Raw genomic sequence first — 18,917 nt, 5'->3', positions numbered from 1 at the left:
CTTAATTTTTCTAGACCTGTTTTGTCATATGGAAAATGAAGCAGATATATTAGGATATCTTTAAAGTCCCTATAAGTTTTCACATTCTAAGATTCTCTTAAAAAAGCTCTATTTAGATGCTATATGCTGTATTTTTATCTTTAAATTTGTGAAAAATGATTACCTGTGTTTACAAAAAAAAACATTTTTCCTAGAAAAAGTAACCAGAAAAAAATATGTTTGATCCATTCTTAAAGCCATGAGACATCATATTTTTAAATTAAGCTTGGATTTAGATTATGAATGTCATCAAGGCACTTTATTACACTTGTAGCAAAAAAATATAGGGAGAGACAGTTAAGAAATTTCCCATTGCTAAAAGATCAGTGGTGTCAAACTCAAACTGGAAGTGGGGGTGGCACTAAACCTATGGAAGGATCACTATAGTCCATATGGACTCTGTTGTTCAGTTGTTTTTCAGCCATGTCTGACTTTTGTGACTCCATTTGGAGTTTTCTTGGCGAAGATACTGGAATGGTTTGCCGTTTCCTTCTTCAGCTCATTTTACAGATGAGGAAACAAGCAAACAGCGTTAAGTGATTTGCCCAGTGTCACACAGATAGAAAGTGTATGGGGCTGGATTTGTACTCAGGAAGATGTCTTCCTGAATCTCTATATTAACATTATCTATGTTCTATTGTGTGTGTGTATATGTGTGTGTGTGTGTGTGTGTGTACATATATATATTTAATTCCCAATTACATTTTAATCTGGTTCCTTGACAAAAGCATTTGATACCTCTGGTGTGAACAAACTAATTTTAAGAAGCCACATGATTATCCAAGGTGTATTATTTCTATTGTTAGTCATTCATATGATAGCTTTAGCTTTTCATCCTAGGCTAGGGATAAGGAGTGGACACCTGTGACTTCATTAGTAAAAAAAAAAAAAGAACTTCCAAGAGAGGAAACTCCTTCCACCAATGCAGGTCAGCACTCTCTCTGCAATTTATAGTCCTAGACAGTTGCCTGGAGCCCAGAGGTTAAGCAACTTCCGTGCCTGGAATCACACAGTCAGTATATATCGGCAGCAGGACTTGAACCCAGGTCTTCCAGGCCAGTTCTATATCCTCTGTGTCATGCTGCCTCTCTCATTAATGCCAGATAAAACTAGAATGTTGGAAGAGCTTTAAATGAATTATTAAGTAAACCAAATTGAGAATCAAAAGATCTGCCTTGTAGTCCCAGGTCCGATTGACTAACTGTAGATTCTTGGGTAAATCACTTCGATTCTTTGTGTTTTCCCATATGGAAGATGATGGAATTGAATCATATCTCCATGGTCCCTTCCAGTTCTAAAATTTTATTGTCAGTTAGTGTCATGGTTATCACATGAAGTTATCTTCTTTCTTAACACTACTTACTTGGATAACACAGAGATACAGATACAGATGACTAGGAAAAGGATGTAAGGAGGAAATATTTCCTAATACTTGCTTTCTCATCTTTTCCATTAGAAGCACCGGGTCATAGATTTAGACCTGAAAGGTTTTTTAGAGGCCATTGAGTCTAATTCCTTTGTTTTACAAATGAGGAAACTGAGGCTAAGAGATATTAAGTGATTTTCCCAGGGTCATACAGCTAGCAAATATCTGAGGCTGGCTTTGAATTCAGATTCTCCTTAGTCCAGGTTCAGTGCCCTCTCGACTGTACCACCTAGCGGCTTCAAAATGCTCTACATACATGATCTCATCTGATCCTTATCACCGATACCCTACGAGGGAACTACTATCCTCATTTTACAGATGAGGAAACTGGGGCTCAGAGAAATTGAATGACTTCCCCATGGTCACACAGCTCATAAGTGTCTGAGGCAGGATTCAAACTCAGGTCTTCCTGACTTGAAGTCCAACACACTATCCACTAAGCCGTGCTCTTATCGTTCTATGTTTGAACATAGATTCTTTAGGTCAAGTACTTTGATCCTTATAGGTAAGGAATAGATATGACTAATCTTATTATATTTGACTTAAAATATATTAAAGTGGATTAATTTTTTTTTCGGGGCAATGAGGGTTAAGTCACTTGCCCAGGGTCACACAGCTAGTAAGTGTCAAGTGTCTGAGGCCATATTTGAATTTAGGTCCCCCCTAAATCCAGGGCTGGTGCTTTATCCACTGCGCCACCTAGCTGCCCGAAGTGGGTGAATTTTTAAGACCACAACGTAGTTTTGTTATGAAGCATTCTAAGACCCCAAGGGGAAAAATAAAACAAAGAGATACACTGACTTTAACCATTGAAACACTGAACAAGTTAATAAAGATCATGAAACTTTTGGACTACAGTTGAATCATAAAACCTTTACAATATTTGGTGAAACGTGTGCAGCAACTCCTCGAGGCTATTGCATTTAGGGATACAGAATTGGTCAGTATTAACTTTGGCTACAGAAACCAGGATCCTGAAAGCATATGATCCTGCCTCAACTTGCATAGGAAGATAGTGGTTGAGAATTAAGATTTCTTGGACCTGTGTGCAGATCAGTAGGGCACAGTGTTCTGAGCACAAAGTTCAAAGTGGTGAGAATTGTGATTTGCATATTTTCTAAAGACTAGCAACCAGGAAAATGAAGAAAAGCAAAAAAAAAAAATGAAAAACAAAAACCAAAAAAACAAACTTCACTGTGCCTAAATTAAGAACCACGTACCTCATGCAAACATTTTTTGGTGCTGTCATAGAGACAGCCCCAAGATTGGTGCCTGAAACTAACATTTAAAGTCTTCATGCTTTTTATCAACGGAGTATTTACCATATCTGGTGGCTGTTCTCATAATTCCTTGGTAAAGTAATGAACAGCCATGTGAAAATATGGGGTGGGGTGGGGGTGGGGGTGCTGTACATGTAATTCTCTAAAGTAAAAAGACACTTGGCCCATTCCTTTCCCCCTAAGCAGAGGACAAACTTGGCAGCAGTTTTAAACAAAAAAACATGTCTCTGACTTAGCAACCTCTTTTAATTTTCTCCATATTTCATCTTTTTTTCCATAATACCTTATGTGTGGCCTACTGTCAGAAGAACTAATAAAAAAATTATTCTAACTGGAGCAGTAGGAAGATAGGGAAAAGGAAACAAGAATCCAGTATACCCCAGGGGGAAAAAAAGAACAATTACAGGGAAAAGCTAGTCTTCAAAAAATTGAATCCCAACAACGAGGTAGCTGCTCATAGAATGCTAAAGGCAAAATTACACTACTATATTAGGGAAAATAAATCAATACCCCCAACCCCCCATATTTACAGACTATGTAAAGTTGAACATCCCAAGGCCACAGCAGCAGTATGTTTGAGATGAGCCAGAAAGAAGAATTTGAACTTCTTTGTCATTCACCTTTTTATAGTTAGGTCCTCTAGGAGGGAGGTGAGAAAATGGATTTGAACAAGAAACATGCAAAATAAAAAAGCCTCTATTTCTGTGTGGAACAGCATGGTGGGTAGGGAGAATCTGCCACTGGTTTCCTCATGTTCTTTCCTTCCTTTCCTTATTAGTCAATACCTTCTTCATGCTAGAGAAATCCCACTCAGTCAGAGTTCTGGATAACTGAGGCAATGAATCTCAAACTGATTTTCACAATTACCTAAATCAAAATATAAATCAAAGTCCCACATGCTACTGGCACTTTCTTATTTGCATAGTCACTTGCCTCATCCAATATGAAGTCACTTGGAATACACCAACACTTAGTCATTCAGAAAAAGCATTCAACTGAAGCCCAAATTCTAGCAACATATGAACACTTTAGAACCTTTAAGGGTACTTAGTTTTCCACGGCCTTTATCACTAGTCAGAAGTCAAAAGCAGAAGCCTAATTATGGAAAAGGAAAAGGATAGTGTTTTTCCCACATATCTTGATTCAGTGTTCCAAAGTACCGATTAAATAATAAACCAATCAAAATTTCTTTGTGTCCTTTTTTTTGGTGGGGGAGGGGGGAAGGAGGGGATGATTAAAGAGTGAGTAGGTAGATGGACAGCAAAGAGAGTTTCCAGTAATAATTTTGTATAGAGGATAAAAAATTAAAATGAAACTCATATTTATACAGTTCTTTAAAGTTTACAAATCATTTTTCTCTTACTACTTTCCTGGGAGTTAGGTAGTATGAAAGTATCAATATCCCAATTTACAGATGAGCAAACAGACTGTGTAAGGTTAACTATTGGTACCTGATTACTCAGCTAGTATATCTCTGAAAGGGATTTGACCCAGGTCTCCTGAAACCAAGTCCAGCACTCTATCTTTTACACTATTAAGTGACAGAATTATCTTGTATTTACTTATCTTCATGTATGTTCTTTTTCCCCAATAGAACATACATTTCCTGAAGGCAAGAACAGTTTTGGTTTTTGTGTTTGCACATAGTAGCTACTTAATAAAATGTGTGTTCCATTGAATGGGGATTGAGAGTCAAGAAAACCTGGTGTTACCACTATCTTGCTATAATGGCTTTCTTGAGTCACTTAATTTATCTGTTCCTCAATTTGTTACCTGGTGAAATCATAGATCACCATACCAACACACAGAGCTGCTGAAAAAAAATGAAATGAAAGCTGTAAAATTTATTTGAAAAAATGAAAAGTACTATTCTAAAAGATATAATAACAACAACAATAATAATAGTCTAGCCGTGAAATTATCATTTTGAATAGCTCCTTTCGGTATATGGCATTGAAAATGATTTCATCATATATGTGGTGATAATATCTTGATTTTAATAGTATCTATCTTTATTGCTTACATTAATTGTTACAAGTCTGGATGAGGTAAAAGAATGTCTTCCTTTACTTATTTTCTAAGTATTGTAAATGACATACAGTACATGACACTACCTTATGAGACAACGGAAGAACCTTTCCATAAAATAATTCTTGAAGTGAAGGAAGCCAGCTATTTACATTTAGAGGTTTCCAGTTAGAAGTATACTTGGCTGACAGGCTACTACTTATTTGCATTTCTACTCTTAAAACCTTCAAGTTTCCTTTGTGCTAGAAATACAACTGAGTTAAATTAAAAATTGACCACATGTGTGTGATCATCCTTTGCACAAAAGAAAAGAGAAAGGGTGACATATTAAAAGGTATCAGTGAGTCTCCACAATGCTCCATTATAATGCTTAAAAGAAAACAAGAACCAATTAAATAAATAATGATTGGGGAAAGTAGGTGCTTTTTCTTCTTAGAATGGACCGATGAAAAGAAAAAGAAAAAGAAAAAAACCAACAGATAATGATATTAAAGAATACTTTAATTAAGACATATGACCACTGAACTATGCAATTAATTTTGAAACTAATCAAAGTGAAAACTCTCAATGATCACCTGAGCAAGTGGTGGAAAGAACCTCCTAGCGTATTGCTGATTGGGTCTCTATATTCCAATATAGTTGTATCGGAGAGGGGTCTTGTTGGCGCATAGAAGGATCCCAGGCTTGCCTCAAGCTGCGCTGTGGAATTCAACAGAGACAGCACAGAGACAAGTGAAGCTGCTTCAATTACAAGCAAGCACTCATGTTTGCAGGTCAGTCAGGTTTTGCCGACTTAGATGAAATATGAGCTTGTTGCAGGAAAGATGAAATTAAAATATGACAGCTGGTACAAAAACAAACCTGTGTATAAACTTTCACTTAAGGCTAAGCTGACAATGACTCTGATCAACAAAAAGCTGTCAAAAGTGAAGAAATCCATAATGAACCAACCTCTCACCGCAAATGGGTAATTAAAACAGTGACTCATCAAAGTAACCAGTTTGAACAAGTTTTTCCAGTAAAATCATCTCACAAACTTGACATTTGCTCTCTTTAACCAAAGGGAGGAAAAATTCCCTTTCCTGACAGGGGAGTGGGAATCAGTACATTGTGCACAAATGCTTAAGTGAACAAATGAATTACAAATATTAGAAACAACACCACAATTATGTGTAGGCAGAGTAGGAGTAAGGCACATGGCTTGCACAGTGTGATTTCAAGGGCATCAAATCCTGCAAATATGATCTGTTGACAAAAAGCCTGATATGCAACAAGAATGTTCTATTCTTTTGGTCTATGGTTCCAGACTCTATTAAAAGGTTAATGTCCTCCAAACTCATTTATACCTTAGCGTGAATGAAACTTCTATGGTCAGATTTTTTTTTTTTAATTGAGAAGCTCCATTAGATTGTAAGCTCTGTGAGGGCAGGGACTATCTTTTGCCTCTTTTTGTTATGCCCTGTTCTTAGCACAGTACTGGCACATAGTACATGCTTAATAAATATTTATCAAATTGAATTGAATTTGGATCCAAGGTAGTAGTAGGGGGCAGGAGGGATAGACAGTAAAGAATTGGGAGGTCAATAACTATTCCTTAGAGAAAGGTCAAAACCATTATTTCTCCATGAATTGGAATGATTCATTTTGGCATTTAGTGAACTCTAGGCACAATTATGATGTTTTTAGTTTGTCAGATCTGAAAGCATTGCTGTGTGCTTGGCCAAACTGATGGTAAATTAAGTTTCTCATTATCTTACTTTTAGAGTGTAAGATAAGCTGAATTTGAAGGGTATTTTCTTTCAAAGCAGCAGTCAATTTAGATTAAATGGAATATCACATGTTATTGCAAAAACAAGCTGGATCCTCTTTCCATTGCTTGTTTTCTTGGACAGTATGTGTTTGTGCATCTGAAATGTTCCCAACCTACAAGGAATACAAGTAACCATCAGCACAGTTATAGATTCATTAGATAGCCCAGCTTGATACTGAAGGCAGAAGGAAGATCTCAAAGATAAACTATAACATTATTATAAATAAAAGGGCTCACTGGGGTTCCTTAATAAAGGAAACATTACCATGGCAAATTGGTTAGATATGGAATAAATCTTGGCTGAAAAGAATTCTGAATTTTTTAGAAGTGTGTCTGTCAGATCCATGGGGGAAAAGAAAAACAACATAACCACCTACTTATAATGTGCATATTTTCTACATCCAGTTTCATGTAAGTTTTATATTTTTAAAGATAGCCTTATATTGCATATTAGTAAATGCACTGAAATTTACATGAAGAAGTTAGTCATTCTTTGTTTCCCTCCTGAGGGCTAATCCTTCCTCCTCAAACTAAATTTGGGGCTTGGCTATGAAAGGCCCATATAACAGCAAAGGTCTTTGGGAGCTTCACCACTCAGTGGTATACATTTGATTCTAGAGCATGCCCACCTGCTGATATCAGAAATATTATATTCATAACTAGCAGCAAAGTGGAAAGGAAAGTGCCCTGGGTTCAAAGCCCAGGTCTGGCACTTAATGACTGATTGACAAATCCTTTAATCTCTCAGATCTTCAGTTTTCTTTATCTATAAAATTAAGGGGTTGGACGAGAAGAACTCAAAGGTTCCTACCAGCTTTTATTAGCTGTGTGAGCTTGAGCAAGTAATTTAACCTAAGCTTCTGTTTCCTCATCTCTCAAATAGGGACAACAGTTCCAACACTACCTACCTCACAGGAAAGCTTTGTCTAACTATGTGGTACCATGTAACATGAGAACTATTATTCATTAGCTGCTAACATATTCTTTTTAAGTAGAGAGAAATATTGGAAGTAGTCCGAACTAGTTGGATCACTGCCACAGAACAATTTAAGCAAATGCCCATGGTGTAGACTAACCAGGGCACTGGGTATTGTCACTTTCTTAAGGGGATTTTAAAATTACTACAGTAAGGACACTTCCATGATAGAAGACAAAAGCCCTTTGCCCTTCATTCTTACAATGAATGGAAAATAGAACAACACTGAACCAAAGTTGTGGGAGTATCTAGAAACACTCCAAGATCATATGCCAAAGGCTGTTAAATGAGCCCCTTCTGTGATATGGAGACAACTCCAATGTGAGGGGAAGGGCACCAGATTTGGAGGTAGAGGACCTGGCTTCTTACTCTAAACTATGCTACTTATGACCTGATCACCTTGGGTAAATCACTTCCCCCCTCCTGACCTCCAATGAATGGAATGATTATTACAGAAGCAGTCCTTTAATTTTTTTAAATTCAATTCTGTATTTGACATTAATTGAAAAATTAACAACAAAGAGAAATCATCAAACATGGTATGGTGGAAAGCATGTTCAATTTGGACTCGGAGAAACTGGATTAAATCTGGGTTTCGTTGCTTACTATCTGTCTAACTTTGGGCAAGATACTTAATAATTGCTAAAAATAGCATTTATGTAATGCTTTTAGGTTTGCAAAATGCTTTACCAAATGTTATCTCATTTAATCCTCACAATAATCTGGAGGAAGATGCTATTATTATCCAATTTTATAGATGAGGAAATTGAGGCAGATGGAGGTTAAGTGACTTGTCCAGGCTAACACAGCCAAGGAAGTGATTGAGTCTAGATTTGAACACAGGTCTTTCTGAAACCAGGGCCAGAGCTTTATCATCCACTGTGCTGCCTGACTGCTTGGATCTCTGTTCTTCATCTCTAAATGAAGATGCTGGATAGATGGCCTCTAAAGGACTCATTTAGCTCCAAATTTATGAAGCAAGGATCATAGCATGGTGGAAACAATATTGTACCAAAAGTCAGAGGAGCTGGATTTAAGCAACTATTTTATACATCAATATTATATATATATACATATATATATAATATTTTATATTTATATTAAGGATCTGGACCTGCAGCTATGCAATATTTAGCAAGTATCTTAGATTCAAAGAGTTGTAGAATTACTTCCTTTACCTACTAGTACTCACAGAGTGAGGATCAAAGAAAAAATAACTGATTAAAATGTGTATATACACACACACCACACACACATGAAAAAAGTTCAGTTGGGGAGACACAAAACAGGGCCGCTATGTTACGACTGTTAAATTTAATATACACCTAAAAACCAAAACTGCAACAAGTTGACAGTTTCATAAGCAATACTCTTGTTTGTTGATGATTTTAAAGTTCAGAATAAACTAGAAGATTCAAAAAGTAAAACAAAAGAAATAGGATGGGGGCAGTTAGGTGGCTCAGTGGATGGAGACAGCTCTGAAGTCAGGAGGACCTGAGTTCAAGTCCAACCTTAGACACTTACTAGCTGTGTGACCTGGGCAAGTCACTTAATCCTGACTGCTTCCAACCTCCCTCCACCCAAACCAACACCACAAAAAAGGAAACTGGACAAAAACTGTTTCATAGATATTGATGCCCTAATGAATGACAGTTTAACTCTGACCTTCTCTCTCTGGCGTTTAGCCGTTGTCTAAGAAGATGGTTTGCAATGGCACTCATGCCCATGTAACACTGATGACCCATACTATTCCAATTCATGCTGCTTAGGACCTTATTGCTTCATGGATCTCGTCATAATGAATATATTGATGGATGAGGTCTACAAGACTCAGCTGTCCTTTTGTGAAGATTCCTGTAAAAGAAATATTTAAAATCAGGTGTAGGAAAAAGTAGGAATAATGACAGTCAATGCATTTTTAAAACCTGGCCAATTTGCTATTAAAGTGTTTTATTCTATGGACTAAGAGATAGCCTCTATTTTCCATAAAAAAGCATTTTATTCTAGCAATTTTCTAATTGCTTTCATGGTTTCAAAGCTATATAATCAACCAGTTAATTTCTAAAAATAAAATATATCTAACAAAATATCAGAGTATCATAGGCAGTAACGGTGACCTTGTAGAGAGTTAATTACCTTAATTTATTGATAGTTATTCCCCAATCAAAGCTTCTTTCTAATTTCTTAGGGAATAAAAACCTTTACAACCACCCTAATTATCACACTTGTTCTTTTTCTAAAATAGCATTAGAGATAATATTGTTCCAAAGTCATAGGAAATTTTCAGTATAAACCCTATTTTGATAAACATCATGGTCACACTTTGCCATAAAGGAGTTTGGTACAAAGTACATGCTTTTTGCTTATCTTTTCAAACACATGGAAATTGACTCTAATTCCCATGATGAAGGATACGGAGCCATCTTAAGGAAACCAATATGGATTTATAGGGAACTGATAAACCAACTTAGGATCAAGAAGAAAAGGACTGGTCCTTATGCTGCATAGGAAAGTGATCATTGATGACAGAGGGGGTAGAAAAAAATCAGCTCGTTTGGTTTCTGTTTCTTTGCTGAGGAGCGTTATTTTGGGGCTGGAAAGAATAGAACAAAAATATCTGATAGCAACTTGAAACCTAAGATAAATAAGAAGATGGTAACAGAGTACTTGCAATAGTGTTCAAATTAACTGGGACAAAGTAAAATAACTAAATGTATTATTGCCTCATACAATAAACCTTATAATTTTTTGTCTTTAAATCTTGTAATATGCAATATATTCTTTAGTTGTAACCACTTGTGTTATATAATTTGGCACTGATTTCAGAAAACATTGACATTTTAATTCATCATGAAACCATGTTTTTTCACGTTGGACAATAAGCATATTTTTGATAAAACTGTTCATTTTCCCCTCAAATCTTTTCTTGTTTGTAACCCATCAGTTTTCAGTGGGGCTTTACTCAGGCAAATTCCAAGGGCAATGAAGCATGTTTATCTCTATCTTGGATGACTTTCTTAACCTTCCATGATTTTGTGTTACGGAGCAAGGCCAAATTGGATGTAGCATCCAATTTCCCATTTCTCTAATTCCAGGGCAATTCTACATCTTAGCATATCAATACATTATTAGACATCATTAATCTGTCCAGACCCTACTGGAAATAAAAAATTGCTCAAACATTTTTGGTGAATGTTTTGAAGTCTGATGGAGATATTCATATATTATATACTTTTCTGAACTTCTGACAATGGTTTTGATACACCCTTGAGTGGAAAAAATGTAAGGTTATTGAGTAAAAATGACCATTTACCAATCTTTAATACTCTAATATTTGTAATATCTTGCTCATGTAAATTTGTTGTTGTTTCTTGAAAGAAGTGGTTAGCAACCTTTTAAGGGGAAAAAAAACTGGTCTTTTCACTGTTCTTCCAATTTCAAATCTTATTTAAAGAAGTCAATAACAACCACACCACCTTGCCTCTTCCCTCTGAAGATCTTTGCTTGTTTTGGGGAGATTAATTAGGCTATTTTGTGATAACAGTTTGTCAGTTTTTAGGTTCATTTTAACTTTTCTACTGTACTTTTCTTTGTATTTCAATGCAACTTATTTGGTTTCAATAAGAGTTTGAATATTCATTGAAATTCTTAAACTTCCACACCAATAGCCTTTGCAATATCTCTTACAGTTATTGAAGTGTACTCTTTAAGAGTTGTAACTTTTTAATACTTCCTTGAAGTAATATCTATTATTAAAAACCAAAGAATTAGAAATACAACATAAGAGAGCAATTAAAAATGTAGGTATGTATCACAAATCCCAGTATTTAATTGACAGAAAATTAATTAAATATGCAAAAGGTATATAAATCCAGTTTTATCTGGTTAAAGGTAGATACTCTGAGTCAGCCTAGTGTTAGCAGAGACATATACATGATAATTGTCACAAAATGGAACATGTCAAAATTATTACTTGCCCCAAGTAATTCAGAGATGATGCAATCTTCTCTCTGAAGAGTCCTTGATGATCTCAGTAACTAAATTTTATGCCAGGTTATAGAAAAAACACCTGGCAATATGATTACTAAGGCTCTGTCAGTATTATGCAAAAGACCATGGAGAATGAGAGAAATGCCACAGGTGGGTTTTTTAAATGTTGAAGTTATTTGTTGTTCAGTCATGTTCAGCTCTCATGACGCCATTTGGGGGTTTTCTTGGCAGATGATAATGGAGTGGTTTACAATTTCCTTCTCTAGTCATTCTATAGATGAGGAAACTGAGGCAAACAGGGTTATGTGACTTGCCTAGGGTCACACAGTTAATATTTGAGGCCAGCTTTGAACTCAGGAAAAGGTGTCTTCCTGGGTCCAGGTCTGGTGCTCTATCCATTGTGCCACCTAACTGCCCTTATTTTGAATGGTAGGGACTGTTTTCATTTTGTCTTTGTATTCCCAGAAACTAGCACAATTTTCTTCAAATTGTACATACTTCATATGTGTTTCTTGAGCTGAATTGAACTAATGGGGTTCAAATAAAAGATGTTTCTTACATTTAGTTTGGAGCTTACATTTTCTTCTATAGTAGTCCTTCAGTGGCTTTTTCCCGAAAGGCCTATTTTTCTTCAAATTTCACAAGGCATTTTGCTTACATATCACTTTTTCCATTCAACTGAGATATATTTTATAACATTTGCAAAACATGTCACCAATAAATAACACATCAAACAGCAATGATGCCAACAAGGAAGAAAAAAAGGATCGGCTGAAAGAGGCTAATATAGATGCATAGGAAACTCATTAGCAAACACAGCTTTTTTTTTTTTTAGACATGGAAAGTGCTCAAAAGAAGAACTACAAACTATTAACTAAATGGAAAACAGCTCCACATGAGTAATAATTAATAAAGTAAATGAACATTAAAACATATAACACTGAGCTTTCACCTCACAACTAACAAATTGGCAAAGATGAACTTTAAAAGTCTGAAATAATGGACAAATTAGAGAGAGCAAGGAAAAAAATTACTTGTTAGATAATGGATGGGAAAAGTTCATGACCAAACAAGGGATAGAGAATATCACAGAAGGCAAATGGACACTGTTGATTGCATAAAACTAGAAAGTTTTTGCATAAACAAAACCAATGAAGCTAAAATTAGAAGAGAAGAAGTAAATAGGAAAAAAAATCTCTGTATCAAGTTATTCTGTCCCCCCCCCAAAAAAAAGTTGAGGGGGTATACTTGATCTTGGAGGCAATACAAAGACATTGGAGTTTTCTGAATAGAGAGGATAACATGGTCAGACCTGTTGTTTAGGAATATTACTTTGACGTCCAAATGTAGGATGAACAGGAATATAGAGAGACTTGTGCAGGAAAATTAACTCATAAACCTATTGTAATACTTCAGATATGATATGACAAGGAATGACCTCTATAAGGATGGTGTATGTAGTGACTATGTAAGAGAAGAGGAGGAAAATACAATAGATGTTATGAAGATAAAATTGATAGGCCTTAGCAACAGATTTGATATGGGAGTGAGAGTCAGAAGTCAAAGATATCACCTAAGTTGCAAATGTGGGTGACAGGAAAAAAAGAGTGGTGCCTGCAACAGTGACAGGAAAGTTAGGAAGAAGGGAGAATTTGAGGGGAAAAATAATGAGTTCGTTTTTGATATGTTAGTTTAAGATGTGTACAGGACATCCCATTAGAGTTGTCTAATAGGAATTTGGAGATGTGAGACTGGCAGCTAGTAGAGAGGTTAGAAGTAGATAAATAGATTTAAGAGTCATCAGCATAGAGATGATAATTGAATCCATAGGTATTAATATGATCACCAAGTGAAACAGTATAGGGGTGAAGAGAAGAGAGCCTAGGACAGACCTCATGAGACATTCACAGTGCACGTGAAACTGGATGAATATACAGCATAGAGACCAAGAAGTAATAGTCAGATAAGTAGAGAGAAAACAAGAAAGCATTTCATGAAAAACCTAAAGAGAAGAGATTATCAAGGAGAAAGGAAGTGATTAATGGTATAAAGGTGTATAGAGGCCAAAAGGATGAAAATCAGAAAAGTTCATTAGGTTTGACAATTAAGAGGTCATTGGTAATTTTTGAGAAAATAGTATCAGTTGAATGATGAGGTAGGAAGCCAAATTGTAGAGCATTAAAAAGACAGTGAAAGGAAAGGAAGTGGAGGCCACCTATTGTAGATGGCCTTTTCAAGGAGTTTGACCATGAAAAGGAGGAGAGATATGGGATGATAGCTGTTAGGGATGTATGGATCAAGGGAGGGTTTTTTTTTTATGATGGAAGAGACATGGGCATACTTGTAGGCTGTAGGGAGGCAGTCAGTAGACAGAGAGTGAAGATAAGTAAGAGAGTGAGGGTTGAGAGGGCAATCAGATCAGATGGAATGGGATCACTTTTGCATGTAGATGAGTTTGCTCTGGCATGGAGAAAGGCATCTCATTATGTGAGATAAGAGGAAAGGAGGAGTTAGTGGCAAAAGGCATATGGGTGAGGTGAGATGAGGAGGGGGTGGGAAGAAGAGGTAGCTCTTAGCAAATAGCCCTCAATTTTTTCAGTAAATATGATGCAAGTTTCTCAGCTAACAAGGTGCTAGAGGGGGAGCTAGGGAAGGGATGAAGAGATTTAGAAAAGCCATTGTGTTGAGTGGGATATTGAATAAATTGGTTGCTATTCGTTTCAGTCAAATCTGACTCTTCATTACCCCTTGTATCATAGTATGACATGTCCTTCTGTCCTCCACTGTCTCCTGAAGTCTAGCCAAGCTCATGTTCATTGCTTCCATGACATTATCCATGTCATACTCTTCTATCTCATTCTCCTTTTTCCTTCAATCTTGCCCTGCATTAAAGTGTTTTCCAGTGAGTCCTGTCTTCTCCTGTGACCAAAGTATTTAAGCTTCAGTATTGTTCTTCCAATCAATAGTCAGTTAATTTCTTTAAGTACTGATTGACTTGAACTCCTTGTTGTCCAAGGAACTCTCAAAAATCTTCTCCAGCACCACAATTCAAAAGTGTTGGTTCTATGGTGCTCAATTTTCCACATAGTACAATTCTCACAGCCACGCATTACTACTGGAATAACCATAGCTTTGACTATATGGACCTTTGTCAGCAAGGTGATGTCTCTGCTTTTTAGTATGCTATCCAGATTTGCCATAGCTTTCCTTCCAAGGAGCAAGCGTCTTTTAATTTCATGGTTGCAGTCACCATCTGCAATGATCTTTGAGCCCAAGAATATAAAATCTGACACTGCTTCCATTTCTTCTCCCTCTATTTGCCAGGAAGTAATAGGAACAGATGCCACGATCTTTTTTTTTTGTTGTTAATATTAAGCTTCAAGCCAGCTTTTAACACTCTCCTCTTTCACCCCTCATCAAGAGGCTTCTTAATTCTTCTTCACCTTCTGCCATCAGATTGGTATCATCTGCATATCTGAAATTGTTGATATTTCTCCTGGCACCCTTAATTCTGGCTTTGATTCATCCAGCTTGGCATTTCATATGAATAAATTATTGTTGTTGTTGTTGAGTTCTTTCAGTCATGTCCGACTCTTTGTGACCCCATTTGGAATTTTCTTGGCAAGGATGCTGGAGCGGTTTGTCATTTCCTTCTCCAGCTCATTTTACAAATGAGGAAACTGAGGCAAACAGGGTGAAGTGAATTGACCAGGGTCACACAGCTAGTATCTGAAGCCAGATTTAAATTCAGGTTTTCCTGGTCCTAGGTTTAGTACTCTATTCACTCTGCCACCCAAGAGAGCAAAATGTCTAGTTGAACTTGGATAACGATGGAGCAAGGAGGACAGTATAGTCAGTGTGGGAGTAATGGCCTAGGAAAGAACTGAGGGGTCAAAGGACTGAAGGTCACAGTATATATGAATAACAGGCTTTGATATAGAGAGGCAGAAGGTGAATGACAATGGATTATGATGAGATTAGGGAATTTCAGGCTTCATTTCAGTGGTGCATTTGTGAATGATGGTAGGATTAATGGCATGATGCTCTCATGTGGGGCTAAGGTGGAGTAGAAGAGTAGGTCATGAGAAATGAATAAATTAAGGAACTGTGAGATTTGCATGTTTGAGAGAATGCTGTATGAGGAATTGAGAAGGAGGGACAGATTATGAGGCAGGTTAATGAACTAATTGAGAAAAAGTGTTGTGTCCTAGAGGATGGTAGACAACAACTACATAAATTCTGATACAGTGGTAGATATGAATGAAGTGAGCTCCCAAGGAGGAGAGGTTACTGAGTGATGGTGGTAGAGAGAGAACATGTAAATGGCAACAGGGAATACGGAAGTATTTGACTCCTCTACCTTGGCCATTGAGTCAGAAGGAATTGGCGAAAGTAGAGCCAGTGTTGGAAAGGAAGGCCAGGGATTCTCTGTGAGAGTCAGAAGATGGAAAGAGTAGGAAAGGGAAAGATTTAAGATTAAAGCAAATTTGTTGCCATGCAGTGGGTATTCCAGAGAGTACAGTGGAGAGGTGGGTAGCTTTAGTTTGAGATACTGTGGTAGGGGGCTGAAAGGGATGGAAATGAGGAATCAGCAGTGGGGGACAGGGAATGGGGCTAGAATGATGACCACCCAGGCTTTAGAATCATGTGAATGAGGAGGGCTTGACTGTGCAGAGTTGTTAATCATTGAGGAATGAATTTAGGTAGATTGTCCATAGAGGTTGGCCTCATGGTGGAATCTTATACTCTTATGTGGCAGATGCTTATATTTTGTGGTTGTCTCATATGTCTATGATTTAACAGAAATATAAATCTTGTCAGTATCTTTCCCTTTTAAATGCAAATTTATTGGAACCCACGTGACTCAAGGAGACCCTAATTTTATTACAATATCTTCTTATATATCCTCTCCAGCAATCATACTATTTATTAACACTTTGGAAGGGAAAAATCAAGGAAGTAGCTGTTGCCTTATCGTGTCTTGTACGCTTCCTCTTGTCCAGGGTTACACAGCTAGTAAATGGCTGGGACTAGATTTGAATTCAAGTGTTTCTGACTCCAGGCTCACTGCTCTATCTTCTGTGTTCCCACTTACAAATCAGTTATGCTAATAAGGATAGCTAATAAAATCTCACACTTATTGATAACTTAAAACTTTAGAAAGCTAATTTTAGTCTTTTCATTATAGCTTTCATCTGAGTGCCAAATTTTCAAAAGTATGTTGATGCTACAGGGACAAAAGGGCTCCCCCCCCCCCAAAAAAAAAGCTCCCAAAGAGCAACACTGCCACCCATGGATGGCATTCATGGGAGGGGAACTGATACCAACAGGGAATAGCATAGGTGTGAGGACCTCACTGTCCCTACCTCCCTGGACAGCATTTTATGGTGTCTTGGACATAGAATAGGATGCACATGATTCCAGCTCAGGTCAAGGGCCCATGCCACTCAGCGACTCATGTCTATAGAGCTTTAGACCAATGGCTGACATAGTGCTTATTGAGGATGCCTCAATCAGTAGTGAGGGAAGGCAGTGAGATACCATAGTCTGCATCATTGAAATGAGGGTATTCTCTGAACTGTCTGAAAAAGGAATGAGGAATGCTGCATTTAGCACAGTGCCTCGCACATAATAAGTAGTAATAAGTCTTTATTGAATGATTGATTGAATGAGGAGCAAGGAGCCAAGAAACAACAGTAACTATGCCAAAATGTAATGGTAGCTGAGAAATTGGAGGGAGCTGCCAGCTTTGAGAATCAGTTACGGCATAGCATACATACATTCTGGGGATTTGGGCTAAAGCAGAAACCAAGTTTTACCAGATTAAAGGTACTCTGGACTACATACAAAGGAGGCTGATCAGATGGTGAGGGAGAATTCAAATTCAAGACATATTAAAGGAATGTGGAATGCTTAACATGAAGATTAAGAGCGGATTGTAAAAGCTAATCTCCAAGTATGTGACAGGTTATGTGGAAACTTATTTGATCTCAAAAATTTAAAATAAGGAGCAATAGGAAGATGGAAAAATTCTTAAAAATTAGTGGTGCAAAAGAGCTAAAAAAGAGAAATACCATTTAAAATAACTGTAGACAATATAAACTATTTGGGAGTCTATCTGCCAAGACAAACCTAGGAACTCTATGAACACAATTACAAAACACTTTTCACACAAATAAAATCAGATCTAAATAACAATAATAATAATATTAAAATGACAATTCTACCTAAATTAATTTACTTGTACATTGCCATACCGATCAGACTATCTAAAATTATTTTATAGAGCTAGAAAAAAATAACAAAATTCAACCAGAAGAACAAAAGGTCAAGAATATCAAAGAAACTAATGAAAAAAATGCACAGGAAGATGGGCTAGCCATACCAAATATGAAGCTATACTATAAAGCGACAGTCATCAAAAACTATTTGGTACTGCCTAAGAATAGAGTGGTGGCTCAATGGAATAGGTTAGGCACAAGAAACACATAGTAGTAATGACTATAGTAATCAACTGTTTGATAAACCCAAAGATTCCAGCTTCTGAGATGAGAACTCAGTATTTGACAGTGCTAGGAAAACTGGAAGATAGTATGGCAGAAACTAGGCAAAGACCAATATCTTACACTGCATACCTAAAGCAGGTCAAAATGGGTACATGATTTAGACATAAAGGGTGATACCATTAGGTAAATTAGGAGAGGAAGGAATAGTTTGCCTCTCAGATCTATGGAGAGGAGAAGAATTTATGGACAAACAAAAGAAAGAGAATATTATAAAATGGAAAATGGATGATTTTGATTACATTAAATTAAAAAGGTTTTATTTCAAACAGAAGTAATGCAACCAAAATTAGAAGGGAGGCAGAAAACTGGGAAACAATTTTTACAGACAGTGTTTCAGATAAAGGTCTCATTTCTAAAATATATAGGGAACTAAATCAAATTTATAAGAAACCAAGTCATTCCCCAATTGAGAAATGGTCAAAGGATATGAACAGGCAGTTTTCAGATGAATAAATCAAAGCTATTTATTGCCATATGAAAAACTACTCTAAATCATTATTGATTAGAGAAATGCAAATTAAAAACAACTCTGAGGTATCATCTCATACCTATCAGATTGGCTAATATGACAAAAAGGAAATAATAAAATGTTGGAGAAGCTGTGGAAAAATTGGAACACTAATGCATTGTTGGTAGAGTTGTGAACTGATGCAACTATTCTGGGAGAGCAATTTGTCAATATGCCCAAAGGGCTATGGGGCTCTGCATACCCTTTGACCCAGTAATACCACTACTAGGTCTATATCCCAAAGAGATCATAAAAAGGGAAAAGGACCTACAAGGACAAAAAATACTTATAGCA

At 36.7% G+C, this 18,917-nt stretch overlaps 1 protein-coding gene across 1 annotated transcript in view; it reads right to left on the bottom strand.

Annotated features, from left to right (window-relative positions):
* LOC122740785 (WD repeat containing planar cell polarity effector) overlaps nucleotides 1-18,917 on the bottom strand; it is a 415,321-nt gene that overhangs the window by 175,897 nt on the left and 220,507 nt on the right. Inside the window, 4 exon segments of the mRNA XM_043983483.1 lie at nucleotides 5,349-5,472; nucleotides 9,225-9,240; nucleotides 9,242-9,333; nucleotides 9,336-9,413. Coding sequence (XP_043839418.1) covers nucleotides 5,349-5,472; nucleotides 9,225-9,240; nucleotides 9,242-9,333; nucleotides 9,336-9,413 — 310 coding nt within the window.

The sequence above is a fragment of the Dromiciops gliroides genome, chromosome 2 (assembly GCF_019393635.1).
Source record: "Dromiciops gliroides isolate mDroGli1 chromosome 2, mDroGli1.pri, whole genome shotgun sequence".
In the NCBI taxonomy this organism is placed as follows: Eukaryota; Metazoa; Chordata; class Mammalia; order Microbiotheria; family Microbiotheriidae; genus Dromiciops; species Dromiciops gliroides.
This window is presented reverse-complemented; position numbering and strand designations above follow the sequence as displayed.